Source organism: Phaenicophaeus curvirostris, chromosome 2, assembly GCF_032191515.1.
Source record: "Phaenicophaeus curvirostris isolate KB17595 chromosome 2, BPBGC_Pcur_1.0, whole genome shotgun sequence".
In the NCBI taxonomy this organism is placed as follows: domain Eukaryota; kingdom Metazoa; phylum Chordata; class Aves; order Cuculiformes; family Cuculidae; genus Phaenicophaeus; species Phaenicophaeus curvirostris.
Window position 1 is genome coordinate 90942660 of NC_091393.1, and position 22201 is coordinate 90964860.

Below are 22201 nucleotides of genomic sequence, written 5' to 3' on the forward strand. Positions count from 1 at the left end.
TTAAACACTGTGAATTTCATAGAGCATCTATATTCATGACTGAACATCTGTAAAATGTGTACTCTTTACAAACATTGTACCTGGCAGTGCCTGAAGTGAATATATTGTTAAAAAAAATAACTAACATTCGAAAAAAGCATAAAAACCCCTCAGCAGGTATCCAGGTGTTTACAAAAATCAATAGCCCATCTGACTTTAGGGTCATGTGATATTAGTCACTAGGTTGAAATATAAGTCCAGTGCTTATAAAGGCCCTGGAAAAAATGCTCTTAAGATATGATAAAGTGCCAAAAATTAGGAATTTTTTCTCAGTGCAACTGCAGAAGATAACAATAAGGTTAATTAGAATGAGAAAATTTATAATCACTATATTTAAATTTTAAATCTAAAAGAATGGCAATACTAAGCTAGTTACAAAATGTTTGCATTGTTTTTCTCTCTCTCTCTTTTTTTTTCCCCCCACATTTGTGCTCCTGACCTGTTTGGCTACTTTTGTGTATCCCTCCCACTATCAAAGACTGCAACAAAAATTGCAAGCAAGTACTGTAAGTAATGCAGCCTACTGACAGGAAGATCAGTCAGTGGGAAATATTTCATGAAATGTTAAGCTCAGTAAAACTTCAAAATGAAGTGAGAAAAGTTTGTTTTGCTTTTTTTTTTTTTTTGACCTTCCCTGTCATAGGAGGCTTTTTGGAGAGTGGGATTGGTTTCTCTGTTGTTGACGAACCTTCTACAATTGAAATTGTACAAGCAGCAGGTATGGTCAGTAAAGTTGTGAGGTAAGAGATCAACTTTATGAAACATATAACTTCAAAACAGGAATTCTTTTCCTCCTCTGAGTAGTAACACTTGAGTGGGTCACTTGCCTCTGCTCCAAGACTGGGAGAAACTATGGGCAGGGTGGGACAGGGTTGAGCCAAAAGGGCAGGGTAGAGACACCTGCAGTGAGGAGAATGAGGATAGTAGCTGGTGTCCTAATCAGGGTGTGTGGGGATGTTTTTTGTGTTGATTTTTTTTTTTTTTTTTTCCCTTTCCTAAATCAGGGAGGACAGCATGCAACCTCCTGTTGAAATAGATGGACACACTGTTCAAATGCAGAAAATTTTTCTGTACCCTTTTGAGCTGTTCCGAGAAGGAACAGTTCTTCCCTCTTAGCCCACAGCCCAGATATTAGATGTATAAATAAAAGCCTGGCTGTGTACTCTCATCAGATTTATTTTGAGATTTTTTTTCTTCCACTCAGAACATAGGATTTTTTAGTTATTTTTCCGTATTTGTTACCCATAAAAAGTCTGGAGAAAATTCAGTAATTCCCAAACTGGAAAAGTGTCCATATTTATTTTTTGACAAATCTGTTATGGCTGGTTGGAAACAGGTCTGCAATCTGCTATGCGGATGGATATTTCCTTGAGTGAAAAGTTTCATTTAGTTTTAGATCACAGAAATAATTGGACCTTTAGGAACCTCAGACTGATCTTTGCCAATGTCTGGAGCATTTTGGTTAAAATGAGTCGTAGAAATAAACAGTACAGTTTCAGTAAGATGCACAAATGTTTTCCCAAGTCCTTTCCTTTTGTTAGACATGTATGTACTATGGGCTTACCTTAGTTTTAAGACCTTGCATTTCTCATTGCTTTTTCCACAAGATAACACGTAATATTAGTCACAAGCAACTAAGTATTCAAGTGTATATTTAGATGGAAGCCTGCAAACTTTTGGGGGTAAAAATTTGTAGAATAACAACTGCTTTATTGATTTTGCTCTAAAAAAACCCTAATAAAATTATCACTGTTTTACCATCTTGGTTTGAATTCAGAATTTCCTTTTTTTGTTTAGTGTCTGTATGGCAGAGTAAATTCTGTGTTAGCTTCTGTAATTTATTATCCTATCAATTGATGTATTGTACTTTGGCAGTAGCAAAAAAACATATAGTAGTATACAAACAGAACTCAGTTTAAAGATTTCATGTTCATTTTATTTTCAAGGTTAGCGGTAGTTTGTTATAACTTTGTGGTGTTATGATTCTGTTTATTCTCAGTTTACTTCTTCAACAAAGAAGGTAGTATGCAAAACAGGGTAGGAATCAAAAAGGCCTTGAAGAAAAACAGTGCTTTTCAATATAAATTAATTAAATTTTGAAATTGTGAGACTTCTCTGACTACTATGTTTTTTCACTAATGTGATGCTGTGAAAGTGAAATTATAAATCCCACAGAACTAACAGAATCTTACCAGCAAAAGTGTTGTGCAACTTTGGAAGAACTGAGTTTGTTCAGATGTGAAGGCAGCAAGAGCAGACAGAGGAGCATTATAGAAACCTTCCATGCATTTGAAAACTTGCAGAAGCATTGGTGACCTGTGTGTCTGCAGAAGAAAGTGTTTCTACTAGCTTTGAAGACCAGGTGACATAGCAATGTTTTAGGAACACATTCTGAATGAGATTTGTTAGGTGTTGGAACACCGTATGGCTGACTAATGGGAAGTTTTAAATGGAAGTTACAACAGTACCTCTCAGGAGTGAACCTTGTGATGAGATGAAAGAAGAGAGCTCTGTCCTCTTCCAGTCTTTTTATTTCGTAGATGCCACAAGGGGTTGGTGACATTCCTGCAAATTACTGCCTGGAACTAATGTTTTTATTGATGATAGAGTTTTGAACATTTTTGTGTGTATCAACACTGGAAGTTATGGTCATGTTAGTCAATGGGTTGGCATAAATACAGACTGCTGCCAAAAAGGGAGGCGCCTCAGCTGCCTTTCTTCATTCACCACCAGTGCTGGGTTTCTTTTCAGGCTGGTTTTCAATTCAAGTGGGGTGACAAAATACGGACAGCTTAGATGAAGGCAAATCTGTCCTTTTTGCAGCAGCAGCTGCTCAAAGTGACTGTGGAACAGTAGCTTAAGGCTCTGCAGCCAAGGGACAGTCACTTACTGGGGTACTACAAGTCCTGACCTAGGGCCTTTTCCAGAGAAAAAATCATTAGGGTGAACAAGCAGCATAATAAATACAGCTGAATGTGCTCTGTAGCAAACAATGACTTTTTATATTAGCCTTAAGGTGAAGTGTCAGGTATTAAGCTTTGTCCATAGGCTCAAGCAAATTAAGCAATCCCAGTTTTCAGTTTTCCAAAAAAATGATAGTTGGAGAGAAGTAATCATGTAATAATGAAGTTGGACAGTGTATGTGCAGTGCTTCAAGTGGGGCTTTGCTTCCAACTTTGTATTATTTGCAAAATTTACCAATAATGGCAAGAAAATGAGTATAGAATTAAAAAAAACCACAGTGGAACGCTAACACAGTGTCCCTCTGCACTCATGGTGGAAAAACTTCCTTCACAATCAGGAATTGTATTTTGCAGTATGGAGAAACTCTAAAGCAGAAACTCAGTTTGCTGTAAGAGTTTATTCATTTGCTATGTTACAAAGAAGATGTAACCCCCAACCTAGCTAAAATGGTACCTTTGATATGGAACTTGTGGAATTAAGTATGATGCTCTCAAAAATTAGGTAATTGGAGCCAGATAGTCAGGGACTGGACCACGCAATATAACATACACTGCAGCCAGCCTGTGCTTTATGAGAGTTCCAGAAAAATCACAGTTTTGCTTTCTTACTTTGTGTCCCTTTTCGCTCACTTCTGTGTACTTGCTGATTCAGTTTAAAATCTTTTTTTTTCTGTAAAGGCCTCAAAGTTTCTGTAATGTATGCCAGCTGCCAGATGTCTCCAAGTCATAGATATTCCTGCAGAGCCTGGCAGAAGCTAAGATAGCAGGCACTTACCCAGCCCTCTGGCATAGTGGCTTTAAGAAATAATGAGAGTCTTCCAGTTTTTCAGAGCCTTGTTTGTTAGCAGTTGTGTAAATTCATTGTTAAAGGCTGTAGTTACAATTTTTCTGGGGTAAGTACCGAGAGTTTAAGATCTCTTTGGGTTTGGCCTGTGCTGCTGAAGCTAGCAGGAACTAAATAACCTGGGGTCTTCATTACATACAGTTGTTCAGGATAGATTTAGATGCGTAAAGATGCAAATAAATGCTTCCATGGGATTTTTTCAAAATCTGACATTTTGGAGAGAATTGGTAGTCTTTGTGCAAGTCCAGGCACTTAGATTTTTCCCTCTTAACGTTTGGCAGCAAATTCAGGGATGGCCAGTATATTGTTCACGACCGGTTTAAAAGCTCCTTCATGTGCCCGACAGTAGGGCTGTCCCATTCCAGGGTTCTAGGAGTCACCCAGGGCTCTGGCTGTGTGAGGGGCTGCTGGCACTAGTCTGCTCTGGGACTTAGCCTGTAGCTTCTGCTGCAATGAAGGTCATAGAACGGTTTCAGTTGGAATTGACCTTAAAGATCACCCAGTTCCACCCTCCTGTTATGGGCAGGGACACCTTCCACCAGATTAGGCTGCTCAAAGCCCTATCCAACTCAGCCTTGAACACCTCCAGGGATGGGGCCTCCACGACTTCTCTGTCCAACCCGTTCCAGTGCCTCACCACGTTCACAGTAAAAAATTTCTTCCTAATATCCAATCCAATTGTGACCTCTTTCAGCTTAAAACCATTCTCCCTCATCCTATCCCTGCACTCCCTGATAAAGAGCCCCTCACCATCATTCGTGTAGCCCCCAAGTTGTTTATCTGCCTCCACCCTTTATCTCTCCACAATACATAGTGTGTGTCTGGTCAGTCAACAGCGCTGTGGGAGGCAGCAGGTCAGTGGCAGGAAGATCAGGCTCTTGCTGCTGTGCGTGGGTACAGTCAGCGTATGGTCACGACCGTGGGCCATGCTGCGTAGCTGAACCGGACCGTGTGCCTAGCTGCGCTGGAGCTGGCTGCTGTTCCTGGCGGTGGCCCAACCGTTGCCCAGGAGAGAGCTAGCTAGGCAGTGCCAAAATTCTGCGGGAGCAGTGCTAGCACTTAAAAACCCTGAGTGACACGGACCATCGTCTTTGCCATGCTTTGTTTGCTCACTTTGTGAGAAATAGCTTTTCCCCAGACAAGTGATCATGTGGAAATTCACTCATGTCTTGAATAAGCCCTGAGATACGGAGCTCAAAGGTGCTGCACTTAACAGCAAGTAAATGCCCCTGCCAGCGAGAAACTGCCTTTAGATGGGAGAGATCCGAGCATTTTCCATTTACTGTGAGATCAGTAAGGGGGAAAGAACAAAGTTGTATAATCCATGAATGAAAAACTGTTGTATATTAAATATTATAAATAGTTTAACGCCTGCCAAAGGGTATGTTTAAATAGTTCATCTCGCTGCTTCCACTGAGCTGTTGGTCAGTTTGACCACACAATACCAAGCAGCAATTGTCACGGGGCGGTGTTGAGGCTCTCAAATGGGGGCCAGGAGCAAAGCCTCTGATGTTAGGTGGCAACATCATAGAACCATTAGGGTGAAAAAGACCTTTGAGATCATCAAGTCCAATGCACTGGAGAGGCAGAGGGGAGACCTCTCTCTACAACTACCTGAAAGGAGGTTGTGGAGAGGAGGATGCTGGCCTCTTCTCTCAAGTGACAGGGGACAGGAGAAGAGGGAATGGCCTCAAGCTCCGCCAAGGGAGGTTCAGGCTGGACATCAGGAAAAAATTTTTCATGGAAAAGGTCATTGGGCACTGGAACAGGCTGCCCAGGGAGGTGGTTGGGTCACCTTCCCTGGAGGTGTTTAAGGGACGGGTGGACGAGGTGCTGAGGGGCATGGTTTAGTGTTTGATAGGAATGGTTGGACTCTATAGAATCATAGAATAACCAGGTTGGAAGAGACCCACCGGATCACCGAGTCCAACCATTCCTATCAAATACTAAACCATGCCCCTTAGCACCTCGTCCACCCGTCCCTTAAACACCTCCAGGGAAGGGGACTCAACCATCTCCCTGGGCAGCCTGTTCCAGTTCCCAATGACCCTTTCTGTGAAGAATTTTTTCCTAATGTCCAGCCTAAACCTCCCCTGGTGGAGCTTGAGGTCATTCCCTCTCGTCCTGTCCCCTGTCACTTGGGAGAAGAGCCCAGCTCCCTCCTCTCTACAACCTCCTTTCAGGTAGTTGTAGAGAGCAATGAGGTCTCCCCTCAGCCTCCTCTTCTCCAGGCTGAACCACCCCAGCTCCCTCAGCCGCTCCTCGTAAGACTTGTTCTCCAGCCCCTTCGCCAGCCTCAACCCTCTTCTCTGGACACGCTCTAGAGGGGCGGCCCCGCGCGGAGTTCGGAGCGCGCGCGGGGCGCCCCCTCAGCCATCGCCCAGGCGGTGGCGCTGCCGCCCCGGCGTTGCGGCGGGGGGCGTCGAGCGGCGCGGCGGCGGCCGGCAGGGGGCGCTGCGGGACGGCGGCGCCGTCGTCCTCCTCGTCGTCGTCGTCGTCGGGTCCGCGGTGCGCGGGAGGCGGCGAGCGGGCGGGCGGGCGGGCGGCAGCCGCACCGCCGTTACCGGTCCCGGCGGGGGCATGGAGCGCGCGGGGCGGGCGCAGACCTAGAGCGGAGCCTCCGCGCCGCGCTCCCCCGGGCAGAGCCACCATGGCCGGGGGGAGGCGAGGGCTGGTGGCGCCCCAGAACACGTTCCTCGAGAACATCGTGCGGAGGTCGAACGGTAAGGGAGGCAACGGGGTTGGGGCGGGGGGGGAAGCGCTCCCCGCCGCTCCCTCGGGACATCCAGGGGCCGGAGCTGCGGGGCTGGATCCGAGCCCGGTGCGGGGCTGGGACCCGCGGGGGGCTGCGGGCTGGGCTCGCTGGGGCTGCGACTTCTAGATTTGCCCCCCGGCGAGGCCGCTTCGCCGTTTTGGGGGCCGAGGGGAGGCGTCCGTGGTGCTTCTTTTCCTTCTTGTTGCGGGTCTTTCTCTGGGAAAACTGTGGAGTGGGAAATGCCTCGAATCTCACAACTGCAGGCGTGAGCGTTATCCAGATTTTTGGGGGTTTTTGGCACTTAGGGACTTAGCGAAACGCGCTCCCTCGGTTAGCCTGAGACCCTGCGAGCGGTCGTGTATTTGTTTAAACCTGGGCATGTGCATCTTTTCAGGGCTGGGAGCACAAGCTCTGCCATTTCTGATGCTCCCATTGACTTGAGTCGGGTTACTTAAGGGATTAAGAACTTCCAGCGTGATGGAGAACACACATGATCGAGCTCCTTGTGAAGGCAAGACGACTTAATTAAAAATACAGCCTGTTCTGATAAGAGAAAGACAATTGACCCTCTTGATAAGCGGCTGAGAACTCAAATTATTCAGAGTATGGTTTTCAATTTTCTTTTCTTCAATTAGTCACTATTATTGGACTAACAGTCTTTGATAAGGCCATATTTTCACATAAAATTGCGAGGTTCTTTTTATAGGTTGTTTCTCTCTGCAACTTTCTCATAGAAAGAAAGGGATTGGGAGCTGCATTCCTGAAAAAAAAAATCCTCAGCGTTCTTATAGTGCCCTCTTTTTTTAAAAAAATGAAATGTTACATTTCATCGCATTTGGGCTGCTTCTCTAATCTTCCAACGCCGGTTGTCTCAAGCTTTTCTCAAACCTGCCCTGAGTTTGTTGATTATTTTCTTCATGAAAACCCAATTTTCTCTTCTGACTTCCAGTGCCAAAACCTCAGTGCAATAAATCAGTTGAGGTTTGGACTCGAGGGGAGTCGTGCAGCAGAAGCTGTGCTCTGTTCCTGCCTCTCTTCCTCCATTATTAAGAAGGTGTCATAACAGAGCGTGGTGCTAGCCAGCACAGGTAAAATGACAGTGCTCCGTTTCCAAATGCTCAGCAAGTCCTGAGGGCTGTAATCAATACAAGGTTTTAGAATAAGCTTGGTAGGAAGCGATGTACAGCTCAGGCGTATTAGGAGGAGCTCGGGGAAGCGACTCAGCCCGTTTCTTCTGTAATGTGCTTTCTAGTTTTTGCTGGACCCAGTCCAGCTTTGCTGTAAATGTGACGCTGTCACATACGAATACTGTATGGATCAGTTTTAACATGGGGCTACCAGCCTTTTCTAACTACCATCTCATTCAAGAGATGAGGACAGTCTCCTTTTTCTTCTCGTCTGGCAGAGCTGTGCTGGCCAGTGTGCGGGCAGTATGGAAACACGCTGGTTCCTTGCTGCCTGTCTCATCCTGGACTTGGCTCGTACTTGGCCTTTGAGATGATTTGGGATACCCACAGGATGAGAGCTCAAATGGGCCCATAAAGCTTGAGGTTTGGCTCCCCTTTCTTGGTCTCATTCAGTTGAGTAGTAATGTGACCCACAATGAAACTATCTAGGCCATTTGGGATTTGCCAAATAAGCCTTGGGCTTGTTGTCAAACTGTTTTTGCTGGCACATGCAAGCAAGTTAAGTAGTGCCAACAGATACTGAATTGATACAGACATAGGAATGTTCTTAGTTTGGGGTGGGTTCCCGTTGAATGGAGAGGATTTTGGTCATGGAACAGAAACAGACACTGAGTAAGTGCTTCACTTCAAGATACTTGTATAGGACGTGTATCGACAGTCGCAGGTAAACAGAGGAAAACAGATTTTGCTGTCTGTTACATTTTGGGGCAGGAAGTGTTAACTCAGTATAAAAGGCATGGTAATAACAAAGTAATTGACATGCAACCTCTTTTGGAAGAGCTCATGCAGCCTCTCTTACTCTAAGGACAGCACTAATTATACCATTTGCTTACCAGTAGTTTAACTAGGAATTCTTTGGACAGCCTTTCGTATTAGATGTGTGACTGGTAAACTGATGCACCTGAGATGGCTGAAGGTGATAGCAGGGTATGTAGGCATGAAAGTTCAGGGTTTTCCTGTTAGGGTTAGTATTTTGTGTTAATACTGCACCATCTGCAGCAAGACTCACCTCCAACTTCATTGGTCTGAATTGTCTCTGTTAGAGTTAATAGGGATGAGAGCTTCTTCTAAGGCTGCAGATAAGCTGAGACAACTTCTCATGCACTAAATGCCAGCCAAAAGAGCTATACTAGGCTTAGAAGCTGTGCAGTATTTCCTCCCTACGCGTTGGAGTAAAGAAGGAATTGGGAATTTCTCAGCCCATCCTGGGATAGGATGGCCTGATGATAGCACACAGAGGAAAAAATATATTAAGTGTCATCCATCCGCTGACACCTGTGGACTTCATCTGGTCACCTGAGATTTCTTCTCACAAGATCACCTTTGGATGAAGAGTGAAAAGTGAAGGTTCTTTCCTCTTTGAAATAAGGGGCACTGTAATCCTGCTTGTCTTATATTTGGTGTTTGAAAGCTGTCCTTCTATACTAGCCATGTAAAATTAGAAAAATAAATGTTGCATGTAGTGCTTCGTTGACAAAAATTTGTTTGAAGCGTTGAAATATTTAAAGACCAGAACACCCAGTGGGGACAGAAAATGAGCCCATGCTGTAAAAACAGAGCAGTATGTAAAGGATTACTAGCCCCTGATGGTTACTGCTAATGTGATATTAATGTATTTCTCGGGTAATGTGATACACCCGCAGTATACAAGCGCTATAATAATAACAGTTGCAAACTTGGGTCATGGCCAAGGCACCCAATTCTGATGGTGCAGTACGTTATAGAGAATACTGATTCTTGGTGATCTTCCAATGCTCTATCAGTAACTGGAGGCAAAAATACTTTCCAATTTATGTAAATGCTTGGTAAATCCTGCAGTCCTTCCTTGATCAAAATTCTCACCGAGGTACGTGATAATTGTGCATCTGTCAGGATAGAAAAAGCAAGCCCTGCGTTTACAGGGCTTTGGATTTACAGTGGAAGTCATAGATGCTTTTCTGATTTATTGACAAAACAAGGAGGCTGGAAGAAGCGGAGGTTACAGGGCATAAGAGTTGTGTGGATTTAGTCTTGCTTCCACTAAAACCCCTGGGAACATCCTAAGGCAACATCAGGTATGGAAGCAAACCTGCACCCTTTGATGGAGAATGCAGTGAGTTCCCCGTAGAAGGAAAGAAAAAGCACCTTCAGACACAAATCCTGAAAATAAAAGACATTTCCATGATTTATGACATTACTTCCATTGGAGACTGTGAAATTGCTGTACAGTAAACTTTCTGCAACCTGGGCATGCTAACCTTGTACCATTGCCTGAGACCTAGGAGAGAAATTAACTTTATTATAAACAGCTCTGAAACTGAAGGACCTTTCTTTTGTGTTCAGCCAGAGAGAAGTGCAAAAGAAACTAACAGAGAATGAAGAACTGAAGTGAGTTTTATTTCATGCTTTTGCACTTGAATAAAATGTTAATTTAAAGGAAATATTTGTAAAGGATCCTTAACCTGACAGTGCTGTGTCTGCTGCAGCCTGGCCCTGCCTGCCTTGCTTCTAAAAACTAAAGCAGTGAGCAGCATGGTACGGAGAGACAGATGTGGCTGTGGCTAAAGCGATTTGAGTCCAGAAGCAGTACAGATGTGCTTCCCCAAAGGCAGGGCTTATGAACTTGGGTATCGAGGCTCCGATCACTTTCAGACTACTGAGTTGTTATGTTGGTAGGGAACATGTGTGTATATATATATGTATATGTATATATATATATAAACGTGACAAGCTCTGCGTCACTCTTCCATATGTGATATGCCAAGGATATTCAGGTCCTGGGCACCACTCAGGTACCTCGTACTAATGCAACACTTCTGGTAAATAGCATCACTCGTCAAGAAAGTATTTTCTTGTTGTCATTGAAATTAGCATGCACATTTTTGGGGTGGAGTATGCTTTTCTATTTCCTTTTGATAGAATACGTTTAGTTTCCTGACGATTCATTAATTCCCATAGTTTTTAATGAATCTTAAGGCAAAACTGGGTGAAATTTGTTATTTGCAGAGGACCATCTCAGAAGCCATGTGCTACAGGTAAATCTCATCCTAGTCCCATCTAGTGAGTTTCTGTTGATTAGGGAAATGCATTTTAGTGACTGGTTTACATGTGAAAGTAATGAAAAGGAGAAAGTTAACTGTGCACAGGGAAGAGCAATATTGAGGTACTCCTCATGAGGTGCAATGTTTGGGTTAAGCTGTCCTAATTCTTAAAGATCCCAAATGGCCTGACTTGGAAGTCTGTGGCAGATATGCAGGAGGATTTCTGCTCCATGCTGCTCGTCCACCTTCTGGACTTCAGAGGTGAGGGGAATGGTTAATGTCAGCATAAGATAAGCAAATGTAATGGAATAGAGGGCTCTGGTCTGAAGAATGTGTCTCTTCTTTTGTATTGGAAGCTCTTAACCAGAGCCACACCTTGCAAAAAGTGCATGGAAACCTGCTAAATTAGTAATAGGATGGTGCTGTATGTATAGAAGGTTTTCTCTTCCCATCACTATGGCTTGCCCTGTGCAAGGCAAAGTGAATGTTCTGATCTACAAATCTGGCATCCAGTGGTTGAACTTGAGTCTGTACCCTTTTGGGTCTAATCCTGCCAAGACCCAGTTTGTTCAAGATTTCCTGTAAAATCACTTTTGGCTGAGTGAAGTTCGTGAGCATAGGTCTGTCTGTTGGCACTGATTAAAACAAGGCATTTTGCCACATAAGCTGCAGAGTTTCCAAAACCACAAGGGGACGACTTGTAGGTTCCACGTTAAGGACATGTTCCTAAACTGAGAATGAAACAATCTTCCTTATTTTCTAAATTAACAACTGTGGGGATGCTTTTATTTTGATCTGTGTTTTTCATACCATTGGTCAGTACATCAAAATATCTATTCACTATTAACAGGTTTTTTTTTGCGTTGAATATAATTTTTTTTTTTTTGCTGGCTTTGCTAGGCCAGAAGGTTCTAGTTTTGTGTGTTCATCTTTATGCACTTAATGTACAACCTGATCTCCTTAAAATGGCTTTTATTGATAGTAAGAAAAAGACATACAACACTTATGATAGATAATGTATTTTAAAATTAATGTTCTGAAAGCTCAAGAAGTTCCACTGTGATAATTCAATGTATCAGTCCATTTCTGAATTAAATCCTAGAACAAGATCATAAAACAAATCTTAACGAAACCTTTCATTGGAGAATTTGTTAATGCGTTTTTGTAACTCTTAGTAAAAAGTGAGCCGTTAGGTCTTGTCAAATGCTCTTAAGGCTTTTGATGGCTATAGCTGTAATCAGTAAATCATGGCTTCTTTAAAGTGATGGAAGACCCATATATAATCAGTGCAACTAAAATATGATTTTTCCTGGATTTCTTTTAAGATCAGATGGGGTGGGAAAAAACCCTGCCCAATTAAATGGTGAAGTCTCACTGCTAAACAGTGGTTTTGCATATGGCTTTTATAGCTGACGAGCTTTCTAGTTTCTAGAATTATCTGACGTTTGTCTGAATGCCTTTTTGAAAAAAATTTAATTTCTCAGTATGGACAGTGCTTCAGGGACAGGTGAAGAAGGATGGTATGCATAAAATACATATGACAGCTTCTGTGCACTTTCAATTTCAGCCATTCTTGTTCCATTGTTCTGCACTAATTTGTTGTATTTTTTAACAATACAGGTAATTATGAAGATTTTACAGCTACTAGTGTTGGAAGGATATTTTGTTTTGAATTTTAACTTTTCTCATGGTAGGGATTTACTGTGAAGTGTTTTCTGTAACAATGCAAAATAACAAATGTTAAGATGGAACCAGTAGTTTTAATCTATATTGCTGGCTGAAATTGCCATTAATTTTCTGTCATGACTCAAACTGAGTCACTTGAAGTTTTTTTTTAACTTATTGTCTCTTTTGTTATCTGTGATAAGTATGATGAAATACATTTTTTAGTAATTCTTTTCAGCCTGTGCTCTGCAGTACACATGACAGTGTAAGTCATGTTTGAATAAAGCATGAAATGCCTGCTTTTAGTGGATTGTGTTAATGCTGTAGCAGCCAAGGAGCTTTTAAATCAATTTCTGTTTCTGTAAAATAAATAGTTATATAAGACTTTCATAACACATGTAAGCCAAAATGAACCTATCTATAAGGTTTTATGTTGCTTTGTATTAGAGTGAGCCTATGGCTTAAAATAATTTGGTCTTGGTATTAAGGATGTACAATTTTTAGTCTGCTATATCTTTATTCTATAGAGTGATCAAGTTGTTCAATGGGATATTTAAAAATTAATGGACTCCCACTCTAGAAATGAATATAAAGAAATACTGAGTAGATGTGTGTATCTATGTAGCACCATGGACTTCTATGGGAGGGTGTGGGTGGAAGAGCAGAGTTTTGTCTTAATACTTTTATTCTACCATGTGAATAGTCTTTCAGTTCTTTGAGCAGTTCTGTACTTGCTTTGAATACAGTTACAGCTCTTCTGTTGAGATGAAAATTTGGTTAGTTCCTGCGTCTTTCCTACCTGAAGTGCGAGCCTTGAATCCTGTGTATGCAAAGAAAGGATTGAATGGGTGCTTGAAATTCAGTTTGACTTATTTGTACAGATTTAGGGCCATATTTTGATCTCAGAAGTTACATTTGAACAATGGAATTAATCAGTGTGACTAAATGCTTTTACTTCTTTTCAAAGCTAAGTCTAAACATGAGCAAAAATTCATACATACCTATCCTATGCAGACTGTTAAAGCAAAAGCATGATATGAGCTGTTTGACTGTAGTAATTTTGACAGGCTCCTTGTAAAAAATGTTCTGTTTGGTTCCTTACCAAAAATGAAACCATATCCAAATTATGCAAAGTCACAAGTTTGTAAATACTTGAATTTTTTAGAAACACATCTGTGTCTTTTACTCAGACTGTATGATACTGTCTTTAGTCATGACAGCTGCACATGATTTTTGCCTATGCACACTTCTTTTGCTGGCGGTGACATAGCACCTGTGCTGCTTTATGCCCAGCTAATGGAACAATATCCCCCACTGCTAACCCCAGTGACCACAGGTAGGGTAAGAAGCCTGTTTACTAAGAAGTTCTTTTAGTTCTGCTATGGTAGTTTGTACTTTGTAATACTGGAGATCTAGTTTTGCACTACTGAAGATCCATGGGAGGAGTTTGAGACAAGATAAAAAGAGACATGCTATTCTCAATAACCACGGTTGTGTCCTCACCCAACGTGATGAAGGCTGTGGTCTGGAATGAGGAGGCAATTTCTGATCTGTTGGAGACTGATGGGAGAATGAGCAAGTTTGGTGAGCAACAGGTCTTCTCACCACAGTGAGCCCAATTCCCCTTTTGTTAAGAGGGGAATAAAATAGGAGTAAACCTCTTGAGTTTTGTGTTTGTGTGGTGACTGTGGGAAAATATATTAATATATTTAAATTACAGTTGTGCACTGCACCACCCTGAGCATACTTGTGGGGGGCTTTGACAGACAAATCTGAAAGCACAGTGAGCACCAGCCTCTGTTGTTCCCAAGACCTGTGCTACAACTCACTGATCAGAGTTTTCCTCTTGGTCAGCTTCCTCTGTGTGCTTCCTCTGTGCAGGCAGCAGTGTAGGAACATGCGTGGGAGCATGTTTGGCTGCTGGTCTCTGACCAGTGTGTCCTGGAACAGAGCCCACGTGTCACTGAAGAGGCAGGGAACACAGGACTTTTGTACTGGCCTCTGGAAAGAGGTGAGGGGCTTGGTTTGACAAGGTCCACCTTGGAGGAGAGGCTGGGGATGCTATGGGTGCTATGGTGGCGAGGAAGCTCTTCAGTAATTTGCTCCAAACTCTTTCTAGCAGGTGACCTCACCTCAGTCAGCTAGTCCTGACCATATACGTATCTGTGAGGTGCTTCTTGACCTCACATTTTTTGGAGGTTTGAGCTTTGGTTGGGCATAGTAGTAAATGTAACATCAACATTCAGTAGATAAGGTAGTTCTGGTGAAGCTGAGTGTTCTAGAGACTTACTGTCACTGTTGTGAAATGATCACTGTTATTTAGAAAAATGTTTTCTGATGGTGTATTTTGTGAGTGGAGGAATGTACTGGTTTCAGTGACTGAGCAAAATCCATTCTTATGGTTTGGAAGGAGTTAAAATGTTTTTCTTGTTGCTTTAAAGCAGCTGTGTCTAGTTTAAAGTGATAATACAAAACGGGTCTGACATTTGAGTGTGTAAAGACTGATGTGAGGATATACTGCAGTGAGCAGAACTTTTGGGAAATACAGGCTAGAAAATATGAAGTGGGGCACTTCACAAAGTCACCAGTACTGCAGACCCTTTTGATGGGAGCCTGCCCAACTTAGGCAAGTAACTGTGCTGCATTTGAGATGCTACTCAGTTCTTATACGTGTTTCTGCATGATGTGCTCTGTGCAGCACAAGCCAGAACCCCAGGTCTTCCCTGTGCAGTTTCTAGCTTAGTTCTTCTTGGAGCGGGTAAGAAGGGCAGGCAATGCTTACAGCTTCTCCTTGGGCCAGACAGTACTGCTAACCCAATTGAGACCGTGATAGAAATTGATTTCCTGTTAGGGAAAGGAGTCCTTTGAGTCCTTTCAAAGATGTGTCTCAAGTCACTAAATAGTTTTAGTACTGTAGCTAACACATGTACATTTTACCTTCTGTCTTTGGAGAGAATTTGACAGTGGATTTCTTCATGGTCTTCCTCTGACCAACTCCTTTCCTGGCCTTGTTGACCAACTTGAGAGTCCCCGAGAGGCTTTGCCCTGTGATGCTCAAAGTGCACGCTAGAGCATCCCTCGTGCTTGTTGTGCAACGAAGCCACAGCTGTTTTCTGGCCTCCGGGACCCCATGTCCCTGCAGACGGAGAGGCAATATTTGCCGCGGTGGATGTTATTTAATATTTTGTTATCCTAGGAACAATTGTTTAACAGATTATGAGCTGTCTCCAAGCAGCACATTGTCAAGGACGTCAATGCAATTGAATGTAAATGATAGCAATGAGAACAGCCCTTATACCTCCCAGTTATCTGTCAGAATAAACTATGCAGGGGAGTTAGTAGTGGGAGTCCTTATTTTATGCTGTGTCTTGCCAGTGTTCACACAGGCAAAACACCATTGTCTGAGACACTCCTTCTGAAGAAATGCAGATGTGTTCTCTGCATAGGCACAGAACTGCTTTTGTGTTGTCGTTTTGTCTTTAAATAGATCTGGGAAGAGCACTGAGTAACTGGAAAGAAATTCCTGTTTTTCTCCCAGCCTCTTTCTTTGCTGATGCAAAGAGCCCACTCTGTGACCACTCTCTTAGGGCACAGCAGGTTTGGAAAAAAATAAAATAGGTGGATACAGGAGGTTTAGAAACCACCAATGCAGGTTGTCTCTCTCTTTGGAACAACATCAGGATCAAAGGAACTGATCACCCTGAGCCTGGTAACCTCCTAAGGAAAGCTGGCAGAAGGTGGTGGGTTGGAAACCTCTTTTCTGGCCTGGCAGTTTGGATGGTGCTGCACTACAGTTTCTCTCATCTGTTGTGTTCGCCAGGACCAATGGCTTCTCTGCAGACTTTTGGCTATATGGAGAGTTCCCAAGAACTGATCCATGCAGGGCATTGGTTTTGGATCTAGGGATCACCCAAGGTAAGCACTAAATAAGTGTGGCAGTGGAGCTGGAGGAGCAAGCCCAAAGATGAATCAGGGGTGTGGTGTTGACTTCGGAGAATGAGTCCGACTTCGGAGAATGAATCCAACTTCAGTATTCACTTTGTGTGTCTTTGTAAGCTATGTAGCCTGGATGAAAGAAGAGTAAAGATGCACAAAGTGGTGACTAGCTAGAAATGAGACACACTTATAAAACAGTGGGCTCACCAAAACCTCTGACTTGCTATTTGAATTGATAGATGGCCAAGTTTTTGCCTTTAAAGCTTTGTGTGTGCCTGAAGATCTCTTAGCTTGGTTGTAACTCACATCTAAACCCAACCTGATTTCTTTGATGAAGTATTCTACCTCTGCCTCCCTGAGAGACTCCACCAATATAGGCAAACAGGGCTACCTAGTAGGGATGCATAAAATACAGCCAAGTCACACTGATTTCAAAACTCACGTGGCGAGGATGTTGGCATCTGTTCTCTTTGGCAGCTTGATGGTTAGAATGGTCATTTAGGAGTTTAAATTAAGATTGAGCTTTCACTGCCCTCAGGTAGCCGCACATCTCATAGAAGAACATCCAAGGTGCTAGACTGTCAGGGGATAGGGAAATATTTGCATGTTCTCTAAGTGTCCTTTGGAAACTACCAGTCCAAAAAAATCAGGCCTCATTGAGCCAAAAGGCAGGCAAATGTAAATGTGATTCTTTAGTTCCTGCAATAGTGGCTAAGATTCTCGAGTATTGTCTATGGGAACTGGGTTTGTGTTAAAATATTTGGTACCATATGTAATATAGGAAAGGGGGGAAACAAACACCTTAAGATATCCACTTTTTTCATTGTTTTCTATAGTTTAACCTGGGCAGGTTTCAATTTGCTGTGCTAGTATTTTTTGTTTCTGACTTGCCGAGACTACCCATGGTGCTTCCAACTTCCAAGTTTTTGAGAGCTGGGCATCTAGGGGCTGAGCTGTAGCAGTCTCACCTTTTGGTGCTTAAATCCCCTTGTGGATTTAGTGCTTTGATTTTATCTGTAAAAAGGGGATAGGAGTGCTGTCCTCCCTCACAGAAGCATTGTAAGGCTGGAAAAAAGTAGGATTTGCACAGTAATGGTCATCAGAAAAGTGCCCTATATAGCTTTGAATAAAAAAGAGATTATTTGTGCAAAGACAATGTTGAGGTTTAAGTGGGAAAGGAAGGTCACTGCTTAAGTTGATAGAAGTTCATTAAGGAGCTCTTGAGGAAGAGGAGAGAAGGGCAAGTTATCTTTTGAGAAGGGGAGGTGGTGAAGGAATGTGTACATGAAATAATCCCATTTAGATCAGAGCAGGAGCTGGCCTAACATTTGTATCTGCATTTTTTTTTTTGGTCATTTTTTGTACTTCCTGATGTAAATTTAAAAACATCCTAAGACAGTGCAATGCAGTGTCTGTAACAGACACTCAAAAGCGCTTGCTTTAGCAATTAGAAATGACTTGGCGCACTTGTTCATAGGAAGGGGTAAAAGACATGTATTGTTTTTGGAACAAAGTTCTTCGACCAAGCAAAACCCATGGTATTTAAAAGAGGCTGTGTGAAACAAAGCAGTTAAAATGTCCTGAAGTTATACTACTGGTGTATTTCATTCTAAGGAGTGTATAAAGATACACTCGATCATGGTCATGGGATTGGGCAGTGGATTTAGATAGCTACAGGAATGTTTTATTTAAATCCACTTGAAGTTTGCAACGGGACAAAAGATTTTGAAAGGGGAAGTTAACACACACAAAACTCTTTGCAATTAATAGGTAGAATATCTTGTTTGTATCTCTTGGTTGCAGGAACCGTGAATGACGGCTATGTATCTCTGAGCAGCTGGGAGTAAATCCTGAAAAGGAGACAGCGTAGTGGAGTCCCTTAAAAGCTCCCCTTAAGTGTGTATGTTTTTTAATCTCATATGGCTGCTTAGTCTTTTAAAGGCCAGGGATCTTTGCAGCTGTGAAAGGAGCCACTGCCTTCTCCTGTCTCCCAGTGCCCAAGCAGCAGCACTGCTGTCTGTCTTGACCCAGGTGTAGTTGGTTGACTGCACAAGAGCCAAAGCAGCAGAATAAAGCAGTGTCTTGGTCCAGCATTGAGTATGTTCCTCATTTGAACGAGGTCACAATCATAAAAAAAGAGTAGCTTGCATGGATCCGATAAGAATGGAGGTGTGAATCCCACTCAGGATTTTTTTTTCTCCTTACTAATAGAATCTCCTGGCTTGTACAGCAAACAAAAATTTCTTTCTACTGGTCTGAGTACTAACCCTAATTGTCCGGTGTCTAGTCTGGAGTGCTGTGCTGAACACATCACACAAGAAGTATTTGAGCTTGTGTGGTCAGCTTTGAAGACAGTGTCAAGAGGAGCCACTGTGTCTACGTTCAGAGAGGAGAAATATCACTCGTGCTGTTTTGGCTGTGTGTGGGAGGCTTCACGTTCATACTGAGTGTCATGGTGGATCAGTGCTTGTGGCACAGAGGGAAACAGTTTGGTGAATCTACTGCTAGTCATGAGATGATTTTTACCTGCCTGAACATTATTTGCATAAACTACATTCTTTGCATGAGAAATCAACCTATTTTTTAAAGGAAGAATTTACTTAAAATTAAAACCAGGAATAATCCTGTTGACTGCAGTGGAAATAGTATTTGGGAAAAACTGTGCAGGCACTGAAGCAGTTGGGATTGGGTCCTAAAATGAGTATTTCCTTTAATACAGCCATAGCCTTGTCTAATGTCTAACTGATGTCCTCTTTCAAACAGATACTAATTTTGTCTTGGGTAATGCCCAGATAGTGGATTGGCCCATTGTCTACAGCAACGATGGATTTTGCAAGCTATCAGGATATCACAGAGCAGAAGTTATGCAAAAAAGCAGCACCTGCAGGTATTTGAGAACAGATTCATTTTCTGTTAAATAGCTTGTAGTGTTGTGCTTGTTGCTTGAGGAGACAAGTAATCTGTTTATTCCAGTTTTGTCTTTTTTCTCCTAGGGCTGCATCTGTCAAATATGCTTTCCAGGTGAAACAAAATCAAGGAGGGCTATTTCTAAATAGGTCCTTTTCACACTGTAAATAGATGGCTTTGTGTCTTTGTCTAGTATCTGACTTTAATTTCTCACTTTATTTGCAGTTTTATGTATGGCGAGCTGACAGACAAAGATACAATTGACAAGGTCCGGCAAACATTTGAGAACTATGAGATGAACTCCTTCGAAATCTTGATGTACAAGAAGAACAGTAAGTAGTTGATATAGGTGTGTAAAGTTGTTTTAAATTATAGAGTAAGGCAAGTCTGTCAGCCTGGAGGACAATGCTTTATCTAGGGCTAAATAAGCCTCAGTTCTACCAGTTCATCTACAAGGGAGAAATGAGAACATTAGGGATGAAAGTCACTCAGGGAGAGAGAGATGAAGCTTTCTAATTTGTTCTGACATTTAGAGCAATTTATGTGTGATGCTTTAAGACAACACTCAAGATTCCATCAGAAATTATAATATATGTTAGGTTTGTGCAAATGGTTTCTATTATGGAAAGCATACTTTTTCAATCTTTGAAGATTTGATATGGCAAAGCCAGTATTTAACTGTAGTTTTGGAATTAGAAGAACCCATCTTTTGATTTAGAAGCTAAATTACTTCTGACGTTTTTGGATGAAACTGTCTTTCATTTTGGACAAAAATTCCTTAATTGAGATATGATTTTTTTCCTAGGAATTTTAGTCTGTCTGTAACTGCACCTGTCAGCAGATGAACTGCTTGGCCAAAACTCGTTGCCCCATCTACTGTGCACTACATGGCACAGTTATTTTCATGTACTTAATGTCACCTGAAGTGTAAATACATGGAGGTCTTCAGCCTGGCTAAATGTTAAGCTGACAGTCTACATTCTGTAACTTATTTTGGTCTTAACAGTTTTGCTTTCTAATCATGAAACTGGTAGTGTCTGTGTACAGGATGCAGAAGAACCCTGCTAGCAGCTCCTTCCCATTACTGCTGTGATGATCAATTTGATCAGTTCTATGTTAGAGGCCGTGGGGGACTTTAACCAGAAAATATATCATAAACTGCTGTGATGTTAATTTTTGACAGTTAACCTCATTGCTGCTTTGTTTCTTGTTAGAAAGGCCAGTTTTCTGGGGAAAGGTTATCCAATCTATCTGTATGTGTGAACTATTGGTGTTTCTGTTGAAATGACTAGCTAGTACTGATGGAGTTTGGTAAGAGAACCACAGGTATTTCACAAAAGCTAAAAGCTAGTACTGACCTGTGGATGTATGGAGCTGCTTGTTTTCTGTTTGAATTAATTTGTCATTCTAAGAAGTGGTGGTGCCAAAATACATGGAATTGTTTTTTGTTGTCTTTCAGAGAAAATAACAAAATCCTTGAGAGATTTTTTTGCTTCGTCTCTCTTCCAGTATCTTTCTTGTCTTTTTAGCTTGCTGAAAGCATCATGACATCTGACACAGTGCCATTGCTTAAGGCTCTTCTGGAGCACAGCTTTGCTGGTCCAGCTCCTTGGAAAAGCTGGATGTGCTATCTGAATGGCCTTTCTTTTTGCTTCTTTTCTTCTAGTGTTACCTGCCTCCTATTTCTACCTATTTTTTAAAGCTGATTTCTGTTCCTATCTCAGTTAGTGGCCATAGGGACCATATGCAGCTCACATCTATGCATCCAAAGCCAAGTAAATAAGCTGCAGTCATGGGATCCAGGAGGGTCTGGAATTCTCTCTTAGTTAACAGTGATTTGGCACCAAAAGGCTATGCAGCAACTCTTCTGTCATTGCTGCAGCATATGGCCTGTAGTAGAGCCTGGGGCCTCTGTCTTTTACGCGGAATTAAAGCAAGGTAACTGTGGAGTGGGGAATGTTTCCTGCCCTGCTGTGCACTTCCCTGAGGAGAGGCGGCCCAGAACAAAGTCCAGCTGTGCAGAAGCTGTGTGGTGTGACATGCCAAAAGGCAGAGCTGTGATGGTTCTGCTGTGTGCAGTGAGGGTCACAGGCATGGGAAGAAGGAAAGCACAGAGCTTGCTTTTAAGTTTAACAGAACACCGTGCTCTTGGGTTTGTTAGATTTGTAGCTTTAAAAGTGCGTTAATTACTGTTACCAAGACTGTTTAATAACACTAAAATAAATAAATAATAGAGAGTTGTAGCTGAAAAATACCAAAAAGAGGATGTCCTGGAGCTTTTTCTCAGAATAAGCCACATCATAGAAAAGCACTGTCTAGTTTACCAGTTACTTAGCAGCCAGAATGTTAAGTAGTCTGTCCTTTGTGGTCACCCTACCTCTGCCTGCAACTGTGGCAGTTGCCTGCTTGGGCAATAAACATGATTTTTTTCAACCTACTCTCAGTCTGAGGGTTTTGGAAGGGACCCTGAATTTTGTTAGGCATCTTTTTTTCTCTGCTCTTTGTTTCTTTTTTTTCCATGTCTCTAGTTGAGGAATTAGGAAATTAGGAAATATTTTTTGTTGCTCTTTACCTGCCCACTCCCTGCCAGTAAACTAACAATCATGATAAATAGCAAATTTTTGTTTCATTTTTGTGTTGTTCAATAATCGGTACATTTTCCACAGTCTGCACATTTAATGTACTTCTAGCTATTTTAACAATACAACCTGTGTCCTTTCAGGAAAAATAAAAAAGGAAAACAAGGCAGGAATTTCAAGTTAGCTACGTTGTTGCTAGTGCAGATCAGTCTACGTCTTGTATCTTAAGGAGCAAAAGTCATCCCTCTTTCTCTGAGTAACAGTTATGTCCTGATCTTGCATTAGACATGTCAAGAATAGATAGAG

At 42.1% G+C, this 22201-nt stretch overlaps 1 protein-coding gene across 2 annotated transcripts in view; it reads left to right on the forward strand.

Annotated features, from left to right (window-relative positions):
* Positions 1-687: 687 nt before the first annotated feature.
* Positions 688-22201, forward strand: part of KCNH1 (potassium voltage-gated channel subfamily H member 1) — a 192464-nt gene continuing 170950 nt past the window's right edge. Inside the window, exons 1-3 of one of the 2 annotated variants that reach the window (XM_069852852.1) lie at positions 688-779; positions 19173-19296; positions 19542-19648. In XM_069852852.1, the coding sequence (XP_069708953.1) occupies positions 19274-19296; positions 19542-19648 (130 nt within the window). In that variant the 5' untranslated portion in view covers positions 688-779; positions 19173-19273. Of the gene's footprint in view, positions 780-6491; positions 6570-19172; positions 19297-19541; positions 19649-22201 lie in introns of those variants that run through there. The other variant, XM_069852851.1, reaches the window with a different exon arrangement.